This window comes from Apostichopus japonicus, chromosome 5 (genome assembly GCF_037975245.1).
Source record: "Apostichopus japonicus isolate 1M-3 chromosome 5, ASM3797524v1, whole genome shotgun sequence".
In the NCBI taxonomy this organism is placed as follows: Eukaryota; Metazoa; Echinodermata; class Holothuroidea; order Aspidochirotida; family Stichopodidae; genus Apostichopus; species Apostichopus japonicus.
In genome coordinates, this window is record NC_092565.1 from 22,341,236 (window position 1) to 22,361,756 (window position 20,521).

Sequence of the window (20,521 nt, forward strand, 5' to 3'; positions counted from 1 at the left end):
CAAGTATTACAGTAGCTGTTAACAATCAAAGACTGCGGAGTGGGTGACACAAGGGGCATGTGCCACCAAAGACTTGAGACAAAGCAAAAAAAATTACCCTTTCCATATATACTAAGTGCCCCATTTTGGTAAGGAGCTTTTCCACTGCTGTGGTTATGAAGTGCCATTGAAAATATGATATATGAATGTTGTCAAAAAATGCCCTTTTAAGAAAAATTAGAAACATTTAATAATAAAGTGCTTCAAAAGAAAACACTCCAATGTGGTACGGAAGTTTTGAGGTAATTGAGTCGTTTTCCCTTCAAATTAAAGTCACATCCGTGGTGCCCCCCTCCACCATGCACATTGAACCCTGTTCCTCTTTCCATGATTTCAAATATTTTTTTACTGTGTTGTATCAAGCCATGGCTGAAGTATCACAATTTCTACAGTGACATGACCAGAAAAGGTATCACTGGTTATTTGAATAAGTATCACTGGTTATTTGAATTTTTCTGAAAATATTTCAGTGACTAATCTCATGGACTCATCAATTGCTAGACCGTAGTTTTTGGGTCACTCTTGTTCAAACTATAAGAAGCATTTTATTGACTCGCTGACAGCTTTCCATTGAGAAGTCATGCTGGGAAATATTTGGAGGGTCATAGTAAATCTGAACGTAGGTAATAATTATGGCACTTTTCAAGTTGACTGAAAATTACACGTGTTCTCAAGAAATATACTCTGCTACCATTCAACTTGTGTACCTAGAGTATTATCTTTGGTGCTCTCAGGACGGACTGGGGCAAACATTACTACCTGTTCAGTTTTCTAACCCCACGGTGCTGGAGCTTTGAAGCTAGTGGTCCATTTAGAACATCAGTAGCAATTTGCAATTTTAACGATCAAGAGGAAATCAGCTCACTGTCATTTGTGAGTTAAAATTATTATATATACAGACAGTGAATAGGGAGGTTAATGAAATAGAGGGCGGTTTTCAAACCTAAAACCCTCGGTTTGAAAACCCTCAATTGCCAACTTTTTCTCCTTCCATTGTTAGCAATCTAAAATTATGGAATAAGTGCGAACGATCTCTAGTGAACTTCACGCAGGGAATGGAATTTACTCCCTGCCTCGTTGTGCACTAACAATGTGGTACTCTATGGTGGCCAAATGGCTAAGGCGTCGGACTCGTGATCCAAAGATTGCTGGTTCGATTCCTGCCTAGTTCATTACGTTGATGCTTTATCTCACTTGCCTCTCTCCACCCAGGGGTTAAATGGGTAACTTGTTATTGGGCGTTATAACTGCTGCCGACTGGAGGGATTGTCTCTGGGAGAGTTTATCAGTAACATAACGTCTGTAAAGCGCTTTGAGACCTATCGCTGGTGTAAAGCGCTATATCAAAATCAAATATTATTATTATTATTATTATTAATATTATTCTGTCACCCTTGTACACGAGATGCATTCTGGGTATGTGGTCCACCTGCAATCTAATGGACAATGACCGTCTTTGTTAGGCTAAATAGGATTGGGCTCAGTTAACATCGCTTCCAGTTAACGTTTTATGATTCATTCTATCTTATTGTTCAGTGTGGGATTTTTGTATAACAAAAAAAAATTAAAATTTTAAAGAGAAAACGTCATGGAGAATAATTTGTGGTAATTATTTAGGGACTTGAGGCCGCCTGTGTGCCCTCTTCTTTGTGTTTCTTGACTCAATACATCAGTCTGTTTATCTGCTGTTCCCTGTTATCCGCGATTTCAACAACGAATTTCGAATCAGTAATTAACTTTAAGTTCCAATCCATTAAACATCGACAATAGGAAAATGTAGATTCTTGTTTACAACGACACAATGCGATCGATATAGTCTATGACTAGATCGCCTGCAGGTATTTATATGTATATATAGATAGATATGTATCACTAAAGAGAGGTCTCTCATTGTAAGTTAATACGAGTCGCTCAGTCAAATATCCTCCATTGTACAGACGGCGCCACTCGTCCCGAAAATCAGGTCACACTCCAACGGAATTAAATGTCTTGTTTATGCATCGCCTTTGTGTTATTGATTACAACAACCCAAACTTCAATGACCTACGGCAGCGACATCGCCCAAGAAAAGGGATTCCCCAGTTTGCAAAGTCCGAAAGAGTGCAGGGAGTAGGGTAGACCTAAACAGAGGTGGCTAGAAGGGGGACGGTCAGAGAGGGGCCCGAAATAAATTAAGGGGCCGGAGAAATGTATACTCATTTTCATAATATACTTAATAGAAAATGATTAATATAAATACGGGACCCGCGGTGACGTAATTGTCTCGTCAGGCCTGTATAGGTGATCGATTTCGTTATCAGTTTCAACGTCGGATACGTCCGAAACCGACGCATGAATTATTCATAACTCTTGCAATGTGACGTCATCTGTTCACTTTGTTTTTGTAAACACAGCTGAGCAAACGTTAGCATATTTAGTGCGAGAAAATATAAATAAAGAAAATCATTAAAATATAGCATTTCTCAACTTCCTTGACTGTATATGTAGCAAGATAAACTCATACAACTTCATATGCAATGAAACAACATATTTAGAGCACCTTAGCTTCTCTCATCCCAAATTGTCCACAAGAACGACAGAGAAAAGAGAAAATAAATAGAACTGGTTGTTCCAAGGCCATCAGAGACGGTGGTCAGAGTGCGTTGTAGTTTCTGATACAATGTGACCATTTTAGCATAGCCAGCAATTTTGGATTCATATTTTAGATCCTTTTAAGGAAGGATCTAGAATGCATTACTACTGAACTTTACGAGATCGACGGTTCACAAACTTTGGGGAGCGACCCGTAACTGGGTCACGAAAAATAAGATTCTGCGGGTCGCGGGAATTATATTCCACTACGTCGGAAAATTCATGCTTATTTTTCGGATCAATTACCTTCAGTCTATAGTGCATGCAAGCTTTCATTCATTCTGTATGATATCGATTCTGGAGAGTGGGCCGGGTCCTGGCCCAGTCCTCGTGGGAAAATCCATGTGTCGTACGTCCTGACAGTTTTCGGACCGCATTGTAACTATATATACTACATATATATAGTAGGCTACATACATAATTAGCTCTGATATGTCTTTAATACATTGTAACATTATTTCAAGGGGTTCGTCAACTACATTTGAATGCTATACTGTATGATATCAATCTTCTTTCAGATGTCATATATCTATAATAGTTCCCTCCTTTCTGTCGCGCATGCATGGTCGTGGCTTGTTTGCAATGTAACTGTATACAACAATATTTAGTCTTGGAGTGATATGTAATACACACCGCTCACGGTCTAAGGAGCATGTATACACACATTTTGTGCTACAGAGTAAACACGCTCTTTTAGAAAATAGTCGTTTTCCTTAGACGCTCAAATTTCCATTGCTTGGAACTTAAATCAGATAATGACAACTGAATGTCGGACCGAGTTTATTGCCCTCGGAAGGCCATCGATCGATTCATCCGGTAAGCCTATAGCATGACCATAGATTGTATAGTATGGATGTGTAGAAAGGATGATGGTGGGGGGGGGGGGGGGGTAGGGGCGTATAAATTTCACGTTGACTGGGGCAAACCACAAAATTACCTCAAAACTTCCCGTTTAATTAAGCTGCACCATCTGTCCATTGCGTATCAGAAAAATTCTAGTATCTGAATGTTTTCCAGAAAAGGGCACTTATTGTGAACTTAATAATAAGTTTCATGAGATGAACTCTTTAAATAACAAATTGCACAATTGAATTAAAAAAAAAACCCACAACTAATGGGTACTTTCTTTATTACAGAAATGGAAAAAGATACGCGCTTTTCCTTTATAATGGGGCCAAGTTCTAATTTATGAAATGGAAAACTATAAGTTGGGATAAAGAGGAGGTTGGGCCCGTGATTCCAGCCCCCCCCCCCCCCCCGTGCGACATTAAAGGTCACCTGTGTTGGCCCCAATTTTAGCATGCGAAAATTTAGTGTTTAGAGAAATTCTTGTTGAGATTGGAGGATCAGTGACTTATATTATTTAACCTTCGAACATATTCGAGTTAGCAGTACCACAAAGCCGGAAAAGTTTATACTGAGAAAATTAAATGTAAAAAGTTGATGTTTTAATCCTGTGGTATGCCATTTTTTTTTTAGAAAATCTTTCTATGGTTACAATAACAACAAAATTACAATGTGGAAGTATATATAGCATAAACCCGAAAATTAATATTGATCATTGTTTGTCGAAGAATAAACTGTTTGTTTCATTTAGGGGAGGGGTCGAAGAGAGGGGAAGTGAATGGGGAGGGGTCGCGGAATGGGGAAGTGAACGGTTAATAAGAATGACCAAAAACCAGAAAGGTCATTTAAACCCCCCCCCCTTCCCACCCCTCCCCGAATATGCTTGAAAGTCCAATATAATTTTCATGACTTAAACTTGACTGCATTTGCAAAACATTTTCTCTAAATGCAACATTTTAATTGTACATTTTAACATTCCTTGAATCGTTTCAGTCAATAATTGTACTTATCTTTTTTACCGTTCTTTAGTAATATCTTATGGAAATATTAAAATTTCCTGGCCAGACAACCATGATTATATTTGGTATAAATCCTAGCAGTTTTTAACAGCATAACATTGGGTACCGATGCAGATAACCTTTAAGGGCTGCGCAAACCAATAACGGTAGGATTAGCGTCTTAATTATGGGTTCCAAATTAAGTTGACTTATCTATCCTCTTAATTAGCTGTACATTACCTTTATAATTGCAATCAAGACATTTTGTATAGACAAACCCTTAGTTTCTATGTTTACCTTTTTGTTTTACTACTCCTTCGCCGAAATTTGTTTGTTTGTGGGCAGGAATTATTTACTAGCGATACAGGGAAAACAAGAAGAAAAACTTAGAGCAGACGACATTTTCTTAATTACTTGTATGGATATACTATTTAGTTTTTGGATTTTCTTTGTTTTAATTTTGTACATTGTCGTCTTTGTGTTTAGGATTATTACTTTGTTCTCATATTGGTTTACTAAATCAATGATTGGATTAGTGAACCGATTAATCTCACCGTAATTTAGCAGGCTGTAGTTTCTTTGATGAAAGGATTATCGCTTCGAGTATACATCGATCGTCTTTCTTGATGTAAGTTAAAGTTTCTTTTGCTAAATGTTTAATTTAAAAACAAAGAAAAACCAATTAAGGAGGAAATGGGTCTGAGAAGACTCCTCCAACGAGACCATCTTCTTCGAAAACAATTTGGTTACTTATTATTAGCCTGTACGATATCTTCCTGACAAAGTTGCATCACATCACTGTATATATCACTGTAAACTAAAATTACATCAATTCTGTTGCTTCAAAGATACCGTATGTAACTATTGTATATACATATGCATGGTGCGGATCCCGCAGAGGGTATCGGAGAGAGTACCCGGGTCTAATACGCATGTGCATTCCTTACTTTTACCAAAGTTATTTCTTATAATGTACCACTATTTCAGTATTCAATTCGATCGGCCCTATATCCACCGATATTTTTTTTCTCTCGGCACCTCAGACGAGAATTCCTGGATCCGTTATATACTTTTACATGCATAACGTTTGTATATCGGAACAGCGGTAATGCATTATGAAGCAAATAGTTTGCACTACGTCCTTCTTTGTTCCGACGTTCTATAACATAGACGGCAGTAATCTCCCCTCACCCCCCCCCTCCCCCATATACAATGTACAGGTAATATGATGCCGTGAATGGACATGGCGGTTCATGATACATATAGGCTACTCTATACGGCTAGGTCCCACCACACCTTCAAGAGACTATATAGCAGGTGTGGAAGCCTCCACGTCCTTAAATGTATTATAACTTTTAGATTCTGTTACAAAACTGGGACACGTGCCCCCTCCCTCCCACCCTCTGCCAAACTTAGCTCACTTTTACTATCATCTGATAAAATATAATATATAGGTCTAGTACAGAAAAGTACGCATTCCATAGTCCCAACATGTTTTGACGTCCTATCCAATGCAATTAATCCCCTTTTAACCTGTTAACGTAAAGTGATCCCATTGCACTATTTCTGCAGTTATATTTGCCTTATGGCTTCTCTTCAGCATTGCTGGTCATTAAACTTTTTAATTATGTTATTCCATAGCAAATAATTGTGTGTGAACCATATACAGGTTTATTGCATGATCGTATTTCACACCATAAAACGAAAATAAAGATAGTTAACCAGCATCCTGTTGCCTGGAGTATATTGAACTTTTAATAACCCATATCTACACTGAGACGTACATGAAAGGGGTTGGGGTGGGGTGGGTGGGGTGGGGCGGGGGCCGGGGGTGGAGAGTTGGTGTAGCGCCAAAAACAACATGCTTAAATGACGTGGGGAGCCAGATCAGTTTTGGGGGCCCAATTACGTCACCGGGTCTCCCTCTTTGAAGCCACCTACCTTGTGCCTTACGGATGTTATGAAAATAGCCGGGAATAATTTTCATTGTATACTCCTTTAAATTGACCCCAGACCAAGGAGCTGTAAGCCCATGACACCCTCCCTCTCTCTGAGAGAAATGAGGGAGGGGGTCATGCAGGGGTCATATCTATTGACTCTATGGAGGCTGCCACTATATAAGGTAATAGCAACCATGCATGATTGGTGGTTATATATATATATATATATGTCCTTATATGTGTATGTAAATCACATCCTTTTCGAGGAGGTGTGTGGACGTTATGAAGTGAGGAAAGTAGGACTCAGGCGCATCAGAGAGAGGTAACGAGGATCATGTGTGGAGTGCATGAAGCTTAATTTGCTTCTGTCTCATAGAGTCTTACATAAATATATATCTGTAACACCCTTACATCTCTATTAATTACTGAGAAATCTTACTGATTAAATTTGACCCTTCATGTGTTATTGTAAAAGTCTGTATTCAATGTGGTAAGTTCACCAAGTTCACTGAATAATCTGACCGCAGCTAATATAAATTTTCAGTGTTTCATTTTGTGGGACAATTTGTCATCATCACAGTAACTCGATAACAGAATATATTTTTTTGTAAAAAAAAAAAGTATTTCACACCTGACTGAAGTTCCTCTATCTCACAAAGAATAATTTCGCAAAAGGTGTTGTTTTTTCACCCTCAAACGTTGCCACAACAACTGTTTATTCAGCGATATATATTTGCTAGCAACAGACTTTAATGGTTTCGCACCTATTTGTAACAAATGCTTGTAATATATGATTAAGCATAAGGGCTTCGTTTTCGGCATCCGCTCATAAATTCACAACTTACAATATGTACAAACAAAATACTTATTGAAGGCAAACAAGCCTATATGGTAACGTTCAACATTATTTCGGTTCCTTCAAAAACGAATATTTTCAATTTGCAGTGTGTGATAATCTCCCCTTAAGTATACATGTTTGAAGGTTTATTCGCATAATCAGCCGTTATATATAAGGTGTTGACACCCTAAACAAAGATCAGGAACTCACCGACAAATGATATTGTATGATAAACTAACAAATATAATTTTAAGAACTTTTGTCTGCGTGCTCAGCTGTATTTTACGTTTGAATCAAAGGCGAGCCGCTTCGTAAATCCAAAAAAACTCAACATGCTCACGTTATCTCGTTAAATTTATTTCACTCTAATGGAAAACGAATAACAGACCTTATTATTTTTTTGGCTGTGTGTCATATTCGTGTATATAGCTTGGTGTGGCAGTGTTTGGCTGCATTAGGTTCATGTCGTTTGGTGCTTGCACTTTTTTTGAGAAGTATAAACGCCTTTGATATGTTCAAAGAAAGTCTCGGAGGATTGATTAAATATTTGTATGACAAAATGGGTGCACGATTGGGGGAGGGAATGGAGAGGGTGTGGTGGGTGGGAGTTTTGGGGATGGGGTCGACTGTAGACGTAAATCTCTGTAGTGAAAAAAAAAAGGCGATGAGTGTTTGACTGTATATATACCAGTACACGATAAGCGTTATATATTGATTAAGGCAATGAATATTCATATATAGATGTTTTCAAATATGTACCCCACCCTACAAAGGTACCTTCTCCACTAGACCCTGATTAATACTTTATCTTCGCAAATGCACACTGAGCATTGGTATGGTTTCCTTGAAATATGTCGTTCTACATGCTACAAGGGACAAATGAAACATACATATGTTTCATACATGTATTTCTAATGGGGAGGATGTGGGTACTGTTACTCGCTGGAAGTCAGAGCTATATACGGCTCTGCTGGAAGTGCATGAAAACATCAAGGAGGAACCCTTGTATGATCCAGGGCGTGAAACCCGGACTGATCATACATATCACTGAGAGAGAGAGAAATTGTCATATGAAATTGCTTTTTGAAGCATTTTATTCGAGGGATCAATACGCAATTGCTCCTATACGCTCCTATAAGAAGAAAGTCAAATGAAAAAATTAATTAAAAAATTAAATTTAAAAAAAAAGTAAAAATTAAAAAAGTAAATATGAATGTAAGAGACTGACTTCGGTCAGCTTGCGGCTTGATAAGCCAATGAGGCTTCTTCGCGAGTTCCTGCTTGCATGCAGGAGAAACTAAAATACATACATACAAATTAGATTTCGTTCTTTCTTTCTTATTTTTTGGGTTATTCCGCTGTTCCATACTAGGTCCATGTTCCCCGGCTATGTCTACATGTTTTGTTTTGTTGGTATTAAGAATGTAACAATGCCCCCAGCTGCCGCCCACTGAATAGAGCATACACTGTCTTGTTGAACATACCATGCATTGTCATCGGGCTGTATTGATAATAAAGCAGATGCTTACATTGTATATTAGATCCTCCTGCAAGCAGGAACTCGCGAAGAAGCCTAATTGGCTTATCAAAGCCGCGAGCTGACCGAAGTCAGTCTCTCACATTCACATTTAACGTCCATGATTATGAATTGTTAATTGTCAACAACTCTGTAACTGGACGACATACATTAATCTGGGAGTGACTCGAACCGGGGACCTTATGATTCAAAGGCACCGGTGTTAACCACTGAGCTAACACTCCGGTGCATTTGGCGATGGATCGTACTATTTGGCGATGGATCGGAGCTAACACTCCGTTGCATTCAGTTGCATTTGGCGATGGATCGTAACTTTGTCGAGAACCGTTTTGGGAATGGAGGGGGGGGGGGGGGAGGGGCTGAAGGAATTTGGGACGTAGGCGTTGATGAGTCTGTGGGCGGACCAGCCTTATATGGTTTTATAACATCAATTGATTTAATGATGTGGCGAGGGTTACAAGACGGCCAGTTATTATTGCTGTGACTTGCAAATAACGAAGAATGAAGTGTGAACAAAAAACTTTCTGTCGCTAAGTATTTTGAAAAAAAGAAGAAGGAAAAAAAAACGAAGAGAGGGTAATATACACACCAGTTCTTCCATTGCTCCATGAGAGCCCGCATTTTCTTACTTTTTAAATCTCCTGCAACTATGAACGTTCAATAGACGTTGAAACCTCATCATGAGGTAAAGGAGCTAAAGAGGATGGTCAGTTCGTCGGTATTGAAAGATATTTTAACATTGAATTGCGTTGAGAAGTGCGTAGCAAGGAGCAACGTTAATTAACCTTACCCACTCGCAGGAATAGCAATGGGCTCCTTAGGAGAGTCCACATTGACCTAAGTCCAACCACGGTTTGGGCTTGGATGAGTATGAGGATGAGTATTTTTGTTTTGTACTTGGCACCTCGAGCTCTTATAGACGCCCAGATATGAAACTCTCAGGCTTTCTCTGTTGAGGACAGGAGTTTCGATTGAGTTCAGTTTTAGTGGGTATCGGGATCGAATTGATGTACTTTGTCAAAAACCGTTTTCTTGGGCTGAAGGAGAATGGACGGAGGCGTTTATGAGCGGAAGAAAATTCAAGGACTGTTCTGAACAGTATTGAAGACATAAAGAAATAAATGAAATCTTCGGATTTTATAACTTGTCTTCTGCAGCCATTAATGGTCATATTTGTCGGTCCTTGACAACGCGAGTTCGCGCCACTGTTCAGATACCTAAAAATATCAAAATCTCGGGGGACGGGCGAAAGGGGGGGGTTAGGTACCGTGAAATCCTCAAACGTATACTTATTCATTTTGTAGATAAGAATGCCCATTTTGTTTTGTGTTTTAATTGTGACATTCAAATATTGGATGTTTGGTAAGGTATACGACAACTGACAGAGGGGGGGGGGGGGGGGCTGCAGTGCTAACACATTTATCCGACCAAATATATCATTGTCTCGAGAGAATTTCATCGTTTTTCCGACATCTGTTTGATCCGAAGAAAGAAAATATTGTGCTGGTGCGTTACCCCACCGTACCCCACACACTTACACCCCCCAACCATTGGAACATATATGATTGTGACTAATGTATCGAGTGACACTAAACCATAACATTATCATGCCCAATAACACCATTTGGCAGACTTTTTAAAGCAATTTAATCTGTCCAAGCGATTGGAATCAAATACTGATGAATAAAAAAAAAATACACTTTGCAAGGCGAGTATCTCTCTGTTTGAACTTCCTTCGAAGTGAAAATCCGATATATCTAAATCCGCATCATTTAACTGTTTACTGTTTGTTTATTGGTCGTCATCTGGTCGCCGTAATTGACAGATTAACTAGATTGTTGTCCTAACACTGGAAGTATCTATTTTGTTTTCTTTATATGTGTATTCATTACCGTTCAGTTTCTGGTTATACTTTAGCGGATCAGTAACCTTAACGGTAAACTAAAATTTCACCCTTGTCGCCGTAACGGTCTCTTCACATCAACAATAAAACATTTGGGGTTTGCTAAATACCTCCGACACCGACCGGGGAGCAAGGAACGGTAAACATTATGAGATGGTTTACGCTTCCAAAAGCAAGGCAAACATGATAATGGGTGTACATTGTCTGTGCCAACAAGTGCTATAAACGCTCTGGAAAAAATTGAAAAGAAACAGAGAACAGAAAACCGAGGAGAGAAAATGAGAAGACCATGATGATGTTATAGAGACAATTTAATGCAAGAACTGAAAGGGAAACAAATAACAGATCAATAATTGTTTAATTACCAAAAGTCGGATTCCAATTGAGTCATGTAGATGTAAAGTCCTATTTCAAGAAAAGTCACATGCCAATTAGGTCAAAGTCATGTGCGTTTGCATACAGAGTCACATTCAAATTGACGTTATATTCGAGCAAGTCGTATATGCCAGTCAAACTCTGGATAAGTTAACTTGTGACGTCAGAGTCACGTGAAATCGCACTCATGTAAAGTCATTTGTCAAGTACGTTGAGATATTCTAAATAAAATAAAAGTCTCTTCATTCATTTCATTATCACCAGTTTATATTGTAAAACATATTTATAATGAGGATTATCAAAGACTAATACATATATCGATATATACATATCAGTATTTGCGTAAAGATATTAAAGTAACAGGTTAATGAAGGGTTGAAGGCTTATGTTATACTAAAAAATAAAATTAGTCTACAACGAAGTTTCAAGTACTTTTGTTTAAATAAAGATTGCAGCACGGAAACTAAATGAATTTCTGGAAGATTGTGTTCTATAATTTTGAAAGATAAGAGAATTGATGAATCCATACGGTGGATGTTTTCGACATTATTGACTTTTTCTTGACATCCTGATGAACTCGGGTCATATCCCGAGTCTATATGTCACATGTCGTGTGTAACCTCCTTTGCCCAGTCACTCTTGTGAAAGCATTAGACTACATGCTTTGCAGGGTTTCGACAGAGATGAATCCCCCCCCCCCCCTTAAAACGAGGACTTCATGGGAGCAATGTCTTGGTTTCTCTGCACTCTGAACAGTTCAACCTATACAAATGTTATTCGCAGAATAAACCTTATTGACAATTTTCAGCTTCGTTGTGCAAACACAGAGTTCCAGCCCACTGAACATAAAACTAGCCCATTTTCGCAAGTTCGATACTTCTTGGCATTTAAGTCACAATTTTAATTACTTTTGTGTCCAGTTCGTGTAGTTTTGATCTACAAAAGCAACCCGCAACAATAAACTCTGCATTCATTGACACAAATAAACACACCAATGAGAGAGAGGTTTACTCAGTAGTTACAATTTGACCAATCAGGTGAGCCCTTTTGCAAGGAAAGTTTACCTCAAAAGTGCAATGCCCTTGTTCAACCACGACACACATGGTTTGTAAACAATACAGCGAGCGTCGTGGATTTTTCTCGTCGACTTTAGTGAAGGTTGACTTACACGTTATATAACACTGATTGCCGATAAAAATTCATAGAAAATATTTAATCCTATCCTAGAACGGTTATAATTCACTTACTGTAAAATTATTTGTTTTTATACCGCTAGGACACGAACGAGAAGGGTACGAATAAATTTTCGTTTCTGATGACAGAAGGATGCCGATTAATTAAAAATCTAGTGTTGTTCTAGGCTGGTCTAATTCCGCATCTCTCATGTTATCAATTTGTAAAACGTTTTCCGTTTAAGAATTGATTTCAGAATACATCTTGGCAGCATCACAGTGTTTCGTTTTGGGGATATACAATCTGTGAAGGGAAAGTTCTACTGAAGAAAACTTTACATCTCTGTTTCTTAATTTGGAATGCTTCGCTGTAATTCCAAGTCTACGAACCTATATATATATATCGAAGTGGAACAACAAGAATTAGTTGGAAGAGGCCAAGACAGTGAAACAGAAAACAATGCATTTAAAAACGAAAAAGAATTAATTTCGGATTTGACGGAGAACTTGAGAATCGTATTTGATCCTACTATTAAGGAAATTATTGACTTTATATTGAAGCTGCAAAATTTGTAACAGAGCCATATTATTTTAAACTATTTTCGGATGGCAGAAACATTACCCATCGCCCCAAAGGTGAGAACTTACTAATTCCACCATAAATATTTATAGTCTTTACAATTTAGACTAAAATTATTATTTTGTTTGTAAACTAACGATCAGGCATTAATCATGTACGGGAGTATTGCTCAGTTTCCACACATTTTTCGTGGAATCACTACGTCGCCATGTTGTGACTACGCTTGTACTGGAGATGGATATCCCCCACTTTGGTTGACGTCACCCTATCTCACAGCCAGCATTCAGTCGGCTATTTCAAGACTGCCGAGTTCATCAACGTGTATTTTCCCTTACACTTCTAGCCAGGCCATGGGACAAATAGCCGGGCTACCCGCATCCGCCTTGCCAGGTGGAGACGCCTTCGCTTGGCTCTCCCCGCACACCCAGCAAGAACTCTACCGTCTGGTTCGCCCGCCGTATTCGTACTCGGCGCTTATAGCGATGGCGATACAAAGTACAACCGAGAAAAAGATTACACTCAGCGGAATTTATAAATACGTCGCTGAGAACTTTCCCTTTTATAAGAAGAGCAAAGCTGGTTGGCAAAATTCGATCCGACATAATCTGTCTTTAAACGACTGTTTTATTAAAGTACCTAGATCGGAGAATGATCCCGGGAAAGGACATTACTGGATCCTCGATCCAAACTGTGAAAAAATGTTCGACAACGGTAATTTTCGACGTAAACGTAAGAGAAAGGACCCATACGAGAATCGACCATCGTCGAAGAAAATTCACACGGAGGAAATGATTCCATCTTCATCAAAGTCATCGTCATCATCAACAACAACAGAAGCAGCCTCTTCACCGGATGCACCATCATCTCCATCTTCCTCCTCTGTGATAGGGAGAGGAAGCAGAGAAGAGGTGCAGGCTTTTGACGATGAGCAAGTTGCACAGCGGAGTTTTGAGATACCAAGAACGGAGTCGATTCTAAAGGTTAAGTTAGAAAAGAAAAGAAACGATAAAGGTAACTTCAGCGTGCATCGTTTGTTAGCAAAATCAGAAAACAGAAGAGTTTTGGAATTTTCATAAACTTTTTTTAGACTTTATTTGGAAAGTATCATAATTCATGGAAGTTACAAGACAACAAACAAAGCTGTGAGGAATACAGGCGAAGAGGAAAAAATGGCCAAGATGGAAACTTTATTTAAATAATAATTTTTGACTTACCGTTGTTTGTCATATTTTCCCTAATTAAAAATGAAAAAGTGCTGTTTTCCGAAGAACCTCTCCCGCGTTCTTCCACATTTTTTTTCAAGATGAAATTCCGTACGCGTTGACCATGTGCATACATAAATCCAGAGATAATGCGCCAACTGACCAACGTCAATAAATTTAACGAGTAACTATTTCCAAGAGCGATGAGTACTAAAGCGAAGAGAGTATTTACACATCAGTTCTTTTCATTACATAATTATGGAAAAATAACTCTTTGGACACATTGTTTACGTATAATGTAAGTCTCTGTATATAAGAAAATGTTTTCTGTGAAGACCAACCAAATAGAGGAAAAACAGAAAGATATCTTTTGTGAGTATAGAATTTAGAGTTTTCTTTTATATTCAAGTTAAGCAATTACATTTTTTTTTAAAGAAGACCGTTGTAGTAATATATTTGGTAAGCTGGTAAAGAGGGGGAACTGGCTGTTACAAGAAAAAGAATGTAATGTAATGTATTTATTTATTTATTTATTTTAAAAACATCATTCACGAAATCAAGTAGTGGTAAAAATGATGAATACTCCAACGGTGCTGTTAACAAGCTAATTTATTGTTCACATATAAATTAGTCAATATTAAAAGGTACGGTTTGCTCTTTGAACAAAAATTCTGCCAAATTATGGAAGGAATTTGCAGTCATATAATATGTTTTAAATTGCAAATTGATCATTTTGGTCAAATATTTTCGTTCTAAAATGTAACTGTGTTTTAGACACTGAACTATCGTATAATGTGTATATAACAGAGATTCCCTAATGCAGCTATTTTTAGTTAGTTCACCGACTTTCGACAAAATTAAGGGATGCATTGCTATGTTATTTAGGTGTGAACCAAGGTATTTTAAATAGAATTTAAATAATAAGCCTCACATTTTATTCAGATGGCTTTGAACAAGTTATAAAATACGCCTGATAGAACTCGAGTTTTAGTTTGCGATCTAAAATTCACTCATGTAATAATTTCAGAAAGAAAGAAAAGATATGATCAGTTGTATATGTTACAGAAGCTATATGTATTTGGCTTATACTTTTAACAAACCTATAGCGAATATTAAAAAAAAACTGTGATTGCATATGTCATATTAAAACACTCTCGTAGATTTTTGATTTTACCAAATGAATAGATGAATGTTGTTATCATTATTTACACTTCGTCGTTCAGACAGTCTCGTATATTTATTTATATATACACAAATATAAATTGATCACACGTAAAAAGCAAAGTTGTTATAAATATGAAAAGGTTTTAGTCCCGTATTTGAGATTACGCTTCACCATTGTCAAGCTGTTGAACCGCTTTTGTTCTGGTTTTATTGCCAAAATCTGCTATTTTTTTGTGTGTATTTACCAAATTAATTCTATCCTCGGCCTACGTGTAGAATGTTAGCCCAGCTATCGTTATATTTGTGTTTTGAACATGGTTTCTATACGTTATTGTGTACCAGTGCTAGGTTGTTTCTTGCTTTGCGTAATTAAATCGATATCCATCTAGTTTATTTATTTTTGGGGCTTTAAATTATTCAATGCACAATGTTAATCAAAGGGATTATCACTACATGGGTTTTGCTTTTGAATAACATTAATATGACTGAACGATGTGTTACAATATTGATGTACTGTATAATAATTGTGAATACTCTCAAAAGGTGAATTCTCACTGATTATAATTAAAAGTGGAAACCGTTCTTAGAAATAACCAGGCAATTATTTCCATTACGACGCTTAAGCGACCACGAATGTGTGAGAAGCCCGCAAGGGATTACAACTTTCACGTAGGGTGGCTTCCAATTCAACATTTTTAAACTCAAATTTGGGACCTTTTCAATTTAAAAAGTCATTTCAGATGAGAAAACCGTAGATTGCTTTGGATGAAAATCCCACCTTAGTATGACCCGGCCGGGGATCGAACCCCGCACATTCCGATTACTAAGTCTCATTGCTTTAAATGCCACCGCCTTTATCCACTCGACCACAACACCGAAAGATAAGAAGCCGGTGCATGAGTTTACTCTACAAGACTTGGTATGCTTCAGTCCAACCGAAAACCGCAACATCCCTCACGATGGATTGACTTTCCAAATTTGCGGATAAAACACCCACCCACCCACATACTAATGAAATTATATTTGTGACACACGTTTTTGGTTGTTGCATAAGACTAAATCGTAAATACCTAGCTTATTTCTCGTTAAAGAATGATTTTAGGCACAATTTGGATCTTGATGTGTCATAATTCGAAGAAAAGAAATTGCTACAAATGTTTCTCTTGATTTTCCCATTTTTCAAGATATTCATCATTAAAATATATCTCTGGAATGCTTGTTAATCAGATATCATGTAGCAGTAAACAATAATTTGCATATTTATTTTGTTTTTGTAATCTTTCTAGATGGATAAATCTTGCTTGTTAATATTATTTTAATATATTTTCTTGCCTTCATTTTAGATGTAATTCGTGGGTCGATGGTCTTTGCCTTACATTTTCAAATTAATGCTAGTACCTTGAAATTAGTTGGCTATGTCAGGTCTGGCCAATTTATAATAAGTATTGTGTATAAAGACAATTAAAATATGCTGTATTTGTAACAAAATGTTTGTTATTTTGTAGTAAAGATTACTGACTTGATACGAAAAATAAAGATAACCGTTGTAGCGGCAGTTTTAAAATATATAGTATTAATTCAAGAATTTTACTCTATTTACAGCTGTAACAGCAAAAGTGTGACCTAAACTTCGATCGAAACATTGATCATGCACACACACGCTACCGCAGATAACCATATCTACACATAATAAATTGTATATGCCCCCCCCCCCCCACCCCCATAAACTCTACCCTACAACACTACTCTCACACAGAAAAGAAAGGGGAGAGGAGGGGAAAGAAAGAAAACGAAAATATAACTATAAGTTAAAATATTTGAAAAAAATGTTTAAGTGAAATTGGAAATGTAAACTAATTAAAATACAATAAAAACAAAATGTAGAATAGATTCACTGAACAAAATATTCAATAAACCTACTCTGTCCATCAATTTACCTTCAAAGACGAGGGTAAAAGCTCTGGATTGCTGTAGAACTTATTGAAAAAATGTTTTACTTGCAAAACTTCCAATTGCTGCAGAAGTTTTAAACTATTCCCGACCTATCCCAGACATTGAAATGTATAAACTAATAAAATGCCTCAACAGGCCCGTACAGCCACAGGGTGGGGGGGGGGGGGAAGTCCTCCTTGCAAAGTACTGTCAGCCACCATCATGCGCACAAAAAGTTACAGGATACGAGTATTGTACCCTTCCTTAACCGTCGGTGCCCCTACAACTTCCAACTACAACTTCCAAAATTCCTGGATCCGGGACAGTGTGTCAGTGAGGCAAATGCTTTGAAGGTGGCATAAAGTTTGTTTTTGAATGTTTGGTAAAAAAGTTTGAACATTATTTTGATTCTACAAATATTCGGAAATAGAACTGATGATAATTGGGGCAAACACCAAAATGTATTTTATTAATGAAATAAAAACATGACCGAGTATGTTTATTTAGGTTCATGATTTTTTATTAATGTAAACCAAAACAATTTAGTGTCAGATTAATACAAACAAACTGTTTATCGTTTAAATTTATCACCTCTTATGCAAATATTCAATGCAAAATGTTGCTTCCCACTTTGTAGACAAAAGAAGAAGAATAAGTTAATGATTCAATTTGGCCTTCCGTCCTTTGTGTGTCTGAAAATTAGTTAAAAGTATCAATTTATCATGATTTCACTAGAGAGCAATAAATATTACCTTAACCTACGCAGTTAATATATATTGGGGCTATGTTGTGGTTTGTGCATTTTACGTAATAAAACAGGTGACGCTGTTTTCTTTTGCACTGTTTCAAGATTGTTCGTTGATAGCTCTCATGAAAAATACATACTTTTGTTTACACTATTTAAGTCATGTCTTAAACATACAAAAAACTTCAAACGAGAAATATAAACTGCAAACATTTCGGCATGCCTTTGTGGATAATTTGTAAATTGCTTAAAATGAAATCATCTACTTGACAGGAATATACACGAATATGTAAAAAAAAAAAATCGGCCTTTAATCACACCTGCGAAATGTAGTGTAATTAATAATATATCAACCAATTCAACTGATTGTCCCCTTTTTTAAATTAATAAGATAAATTTTCAATTTGTAAGTTTCGTTTTCAATTTTTTAACTACAGTAATTTTTTTAATTCGCAATAGAGGACAAAGCGTATATGGTATCATGAAAAGTCGTACCTTGATCAGCGCCTGATGGGACTGTCTATAACACTGATTCTCCTTGGCACGTGAGGTTTGTTCTGTATATATTTTCGATGTCACATGAAACTGCTTTCTTCAAACAAAATATAGAGTAGAGATGTAAGATATGTTCTTTCTTTGCTATATTTATTATTTCACTTGTAGCAAGACAAGCAGGCTCAAAATTCTCCATACGAAACTGAATATGAACGTATCTATTTTTCCTGTCCTTTTCCGCTAAGATACAATAACAGATCATTTAAATTGAAAAAACAAATCCGAAGGACACGAAAATAATACTTGACCAGCAGTCTAAATTCTACAATACAAATCTTCGGTTCGCTTCCATTATGGCAAAAATATTTTATAGCCTGCTTCCGAATTTTTAATTTTCCCATCACAAGCTAATAGCTCGACCTGACAACTAACTGAGCAATATATGTAAATTTGTAAACCAAGTAAGAATTCACATCCTACCTCCTTTAAGCTCAACATGAAGAAAGAAAGAAAGAAAAATAGGAAAAACCAACAAAAAAAAAAGAAGGAAAAACAAAAATAAGAATATAATAAAAACAAAGCAAATGCATTTGTAAATATGGAATTGACTAGAAGTGAAAATTATTTTGAATTAAAAGGATTATTCATTATCTAACTCATTGTGATAATTTTTTAAATCTTTTGTTTTAAACTCATTTTATCTTAATAATACAAATAAACTAAAAAAGAAAAAGGATATTTCATCATGCATTGCTTTAGGGAGCAAAATTGAGCAAAACTCGAAACTTCCGACTTAAATGAATGAGTCAAGTCCTTCTGTCATAAACTTACGTACCTAAAGATAACATTCACACTTAAAACTACTTAATGGTATAGAGAATTGTGTAAAAATATGTCGGAAATGTTAACAAGATATTATATACAAAACTAAACACAGAATTTACTATTCTTTTCTTCTAATTTAGTTCAAAATAGAGATTTGGACATAGTGAAAAAACACACCCACAAAAAACATTTGTAGCAGACATATACATGAAATGAAATCCAAGAAAAAGTTATGATAGTTTTGGGTTAAAACTCGCAAAGGACCTTTATGTCTCTAAGAAAAATTTACTGAAAGTGTTACATCTATATGTAAAATTAAATAATGGAAGAGCATAAATTATTTTTCTTACTACGCCTAGGCCTATAGAATGTTTCCAGACTGAAAATAAAACTAATGATTGGTTTCCTTTCACAAAGACAAATTTGTTTGGGATATATTTAAGGTTTGTATATAATATTAATGATAGATAGAATGATAGATAGATAGTTAGAATAAGGTACTTGCTTAGCTCGCTTATCTATGCCGAGATGACAGGCATGCACAAGTGGGCTGATGAAAAAAACAAGCAACATGAACAAGAAAAAACGTAGATATCAACCTAATGATAAATTTCAATGCTCTTGCGGTCAGGGATTGGAAAGGAGTTCCGAAGATTAGGCTCACCAATAGCGAATTCTTTTGATCCAAATTTGGTGCGTACCCGTGGTACAAAAAGTAACAGGGTAGCTGGGTGAGTAATGTTCACTTAAAACATCATGCATTGTGTCTGAACATCAGCTTCATAATTTCATTTGAAGTAATCAAGAACACTTTCTTGTATCTGTAACTGATTGCGTTTGAGCTGGCGTGTTATCAATACTTACATGACACAATAACCTGGGTAAGATATTTATCAGAATAAATTTGAATCATTCAATAATTTGCTCGATACTCGAAAACTAACACTTTCTGTTAGCAAAGAAAACAAAAAAAAAACTTGCATGGAGGGTGTGTTAAGTCTGTTCAACGTTGTATCTGTTTTTAAAGAATAATTACTCTAAGTAAAATGTTGCCTTATGGATTTGAAATTCACACCACCTTTGACCCGATTCATTAACCTTGCTAGGTTTTCCATATAGACTAGTTAAATCTATAAATTAATTTCTTGAAATAGGCCCCTAACTCATGATCATTGTAATCTGGAAAGAGAAAGCAATTTTACAACATCAATCATTTTTTTCTTCAAAACTAATAGAGGACACTGACTTGGAAATTCACTTCAAACAAAAGTGAATGAACAATCTCTTATGATTTTTTTT

General features: G+C 36.5%; 1 protein-coding gene across 1 annotated transcript; it reads left to right on the forward strand.

Moving 5' to 3' along the window:
- The first annotated feature begins 12,060 nt into the window (after window positions 1-12,060).
- Window positions 12,061-14,490, forward strand: LOC139968045 (forkhead box protein I1-ema-like). The gene has a single exon (XM_071972350.1). It carries the CDS (start codon window positions 13,012-13,014, stop codon window positions 13,933-13,935), a length of 924 nt encoding a protein of 307 aa, XP_071828451.1. The 5' UTR covers window positions 12,061-13,011; the 3' UTR covers window positions 13,936-14,490.
- The last annotated feature ends 6,031 nt before the right edge of the window (window positions 14,491-20,521 follow it).

What these genes read in the sequence shown, in the direction of transcription:
- LOC139968045 (XM_071972350.1), top strand. Translation starts at nt 13,012, where the DNA reads ATGTACGGGAGTATTGCTCAGTTTCCACACATTTTTCGTGGAATCACT.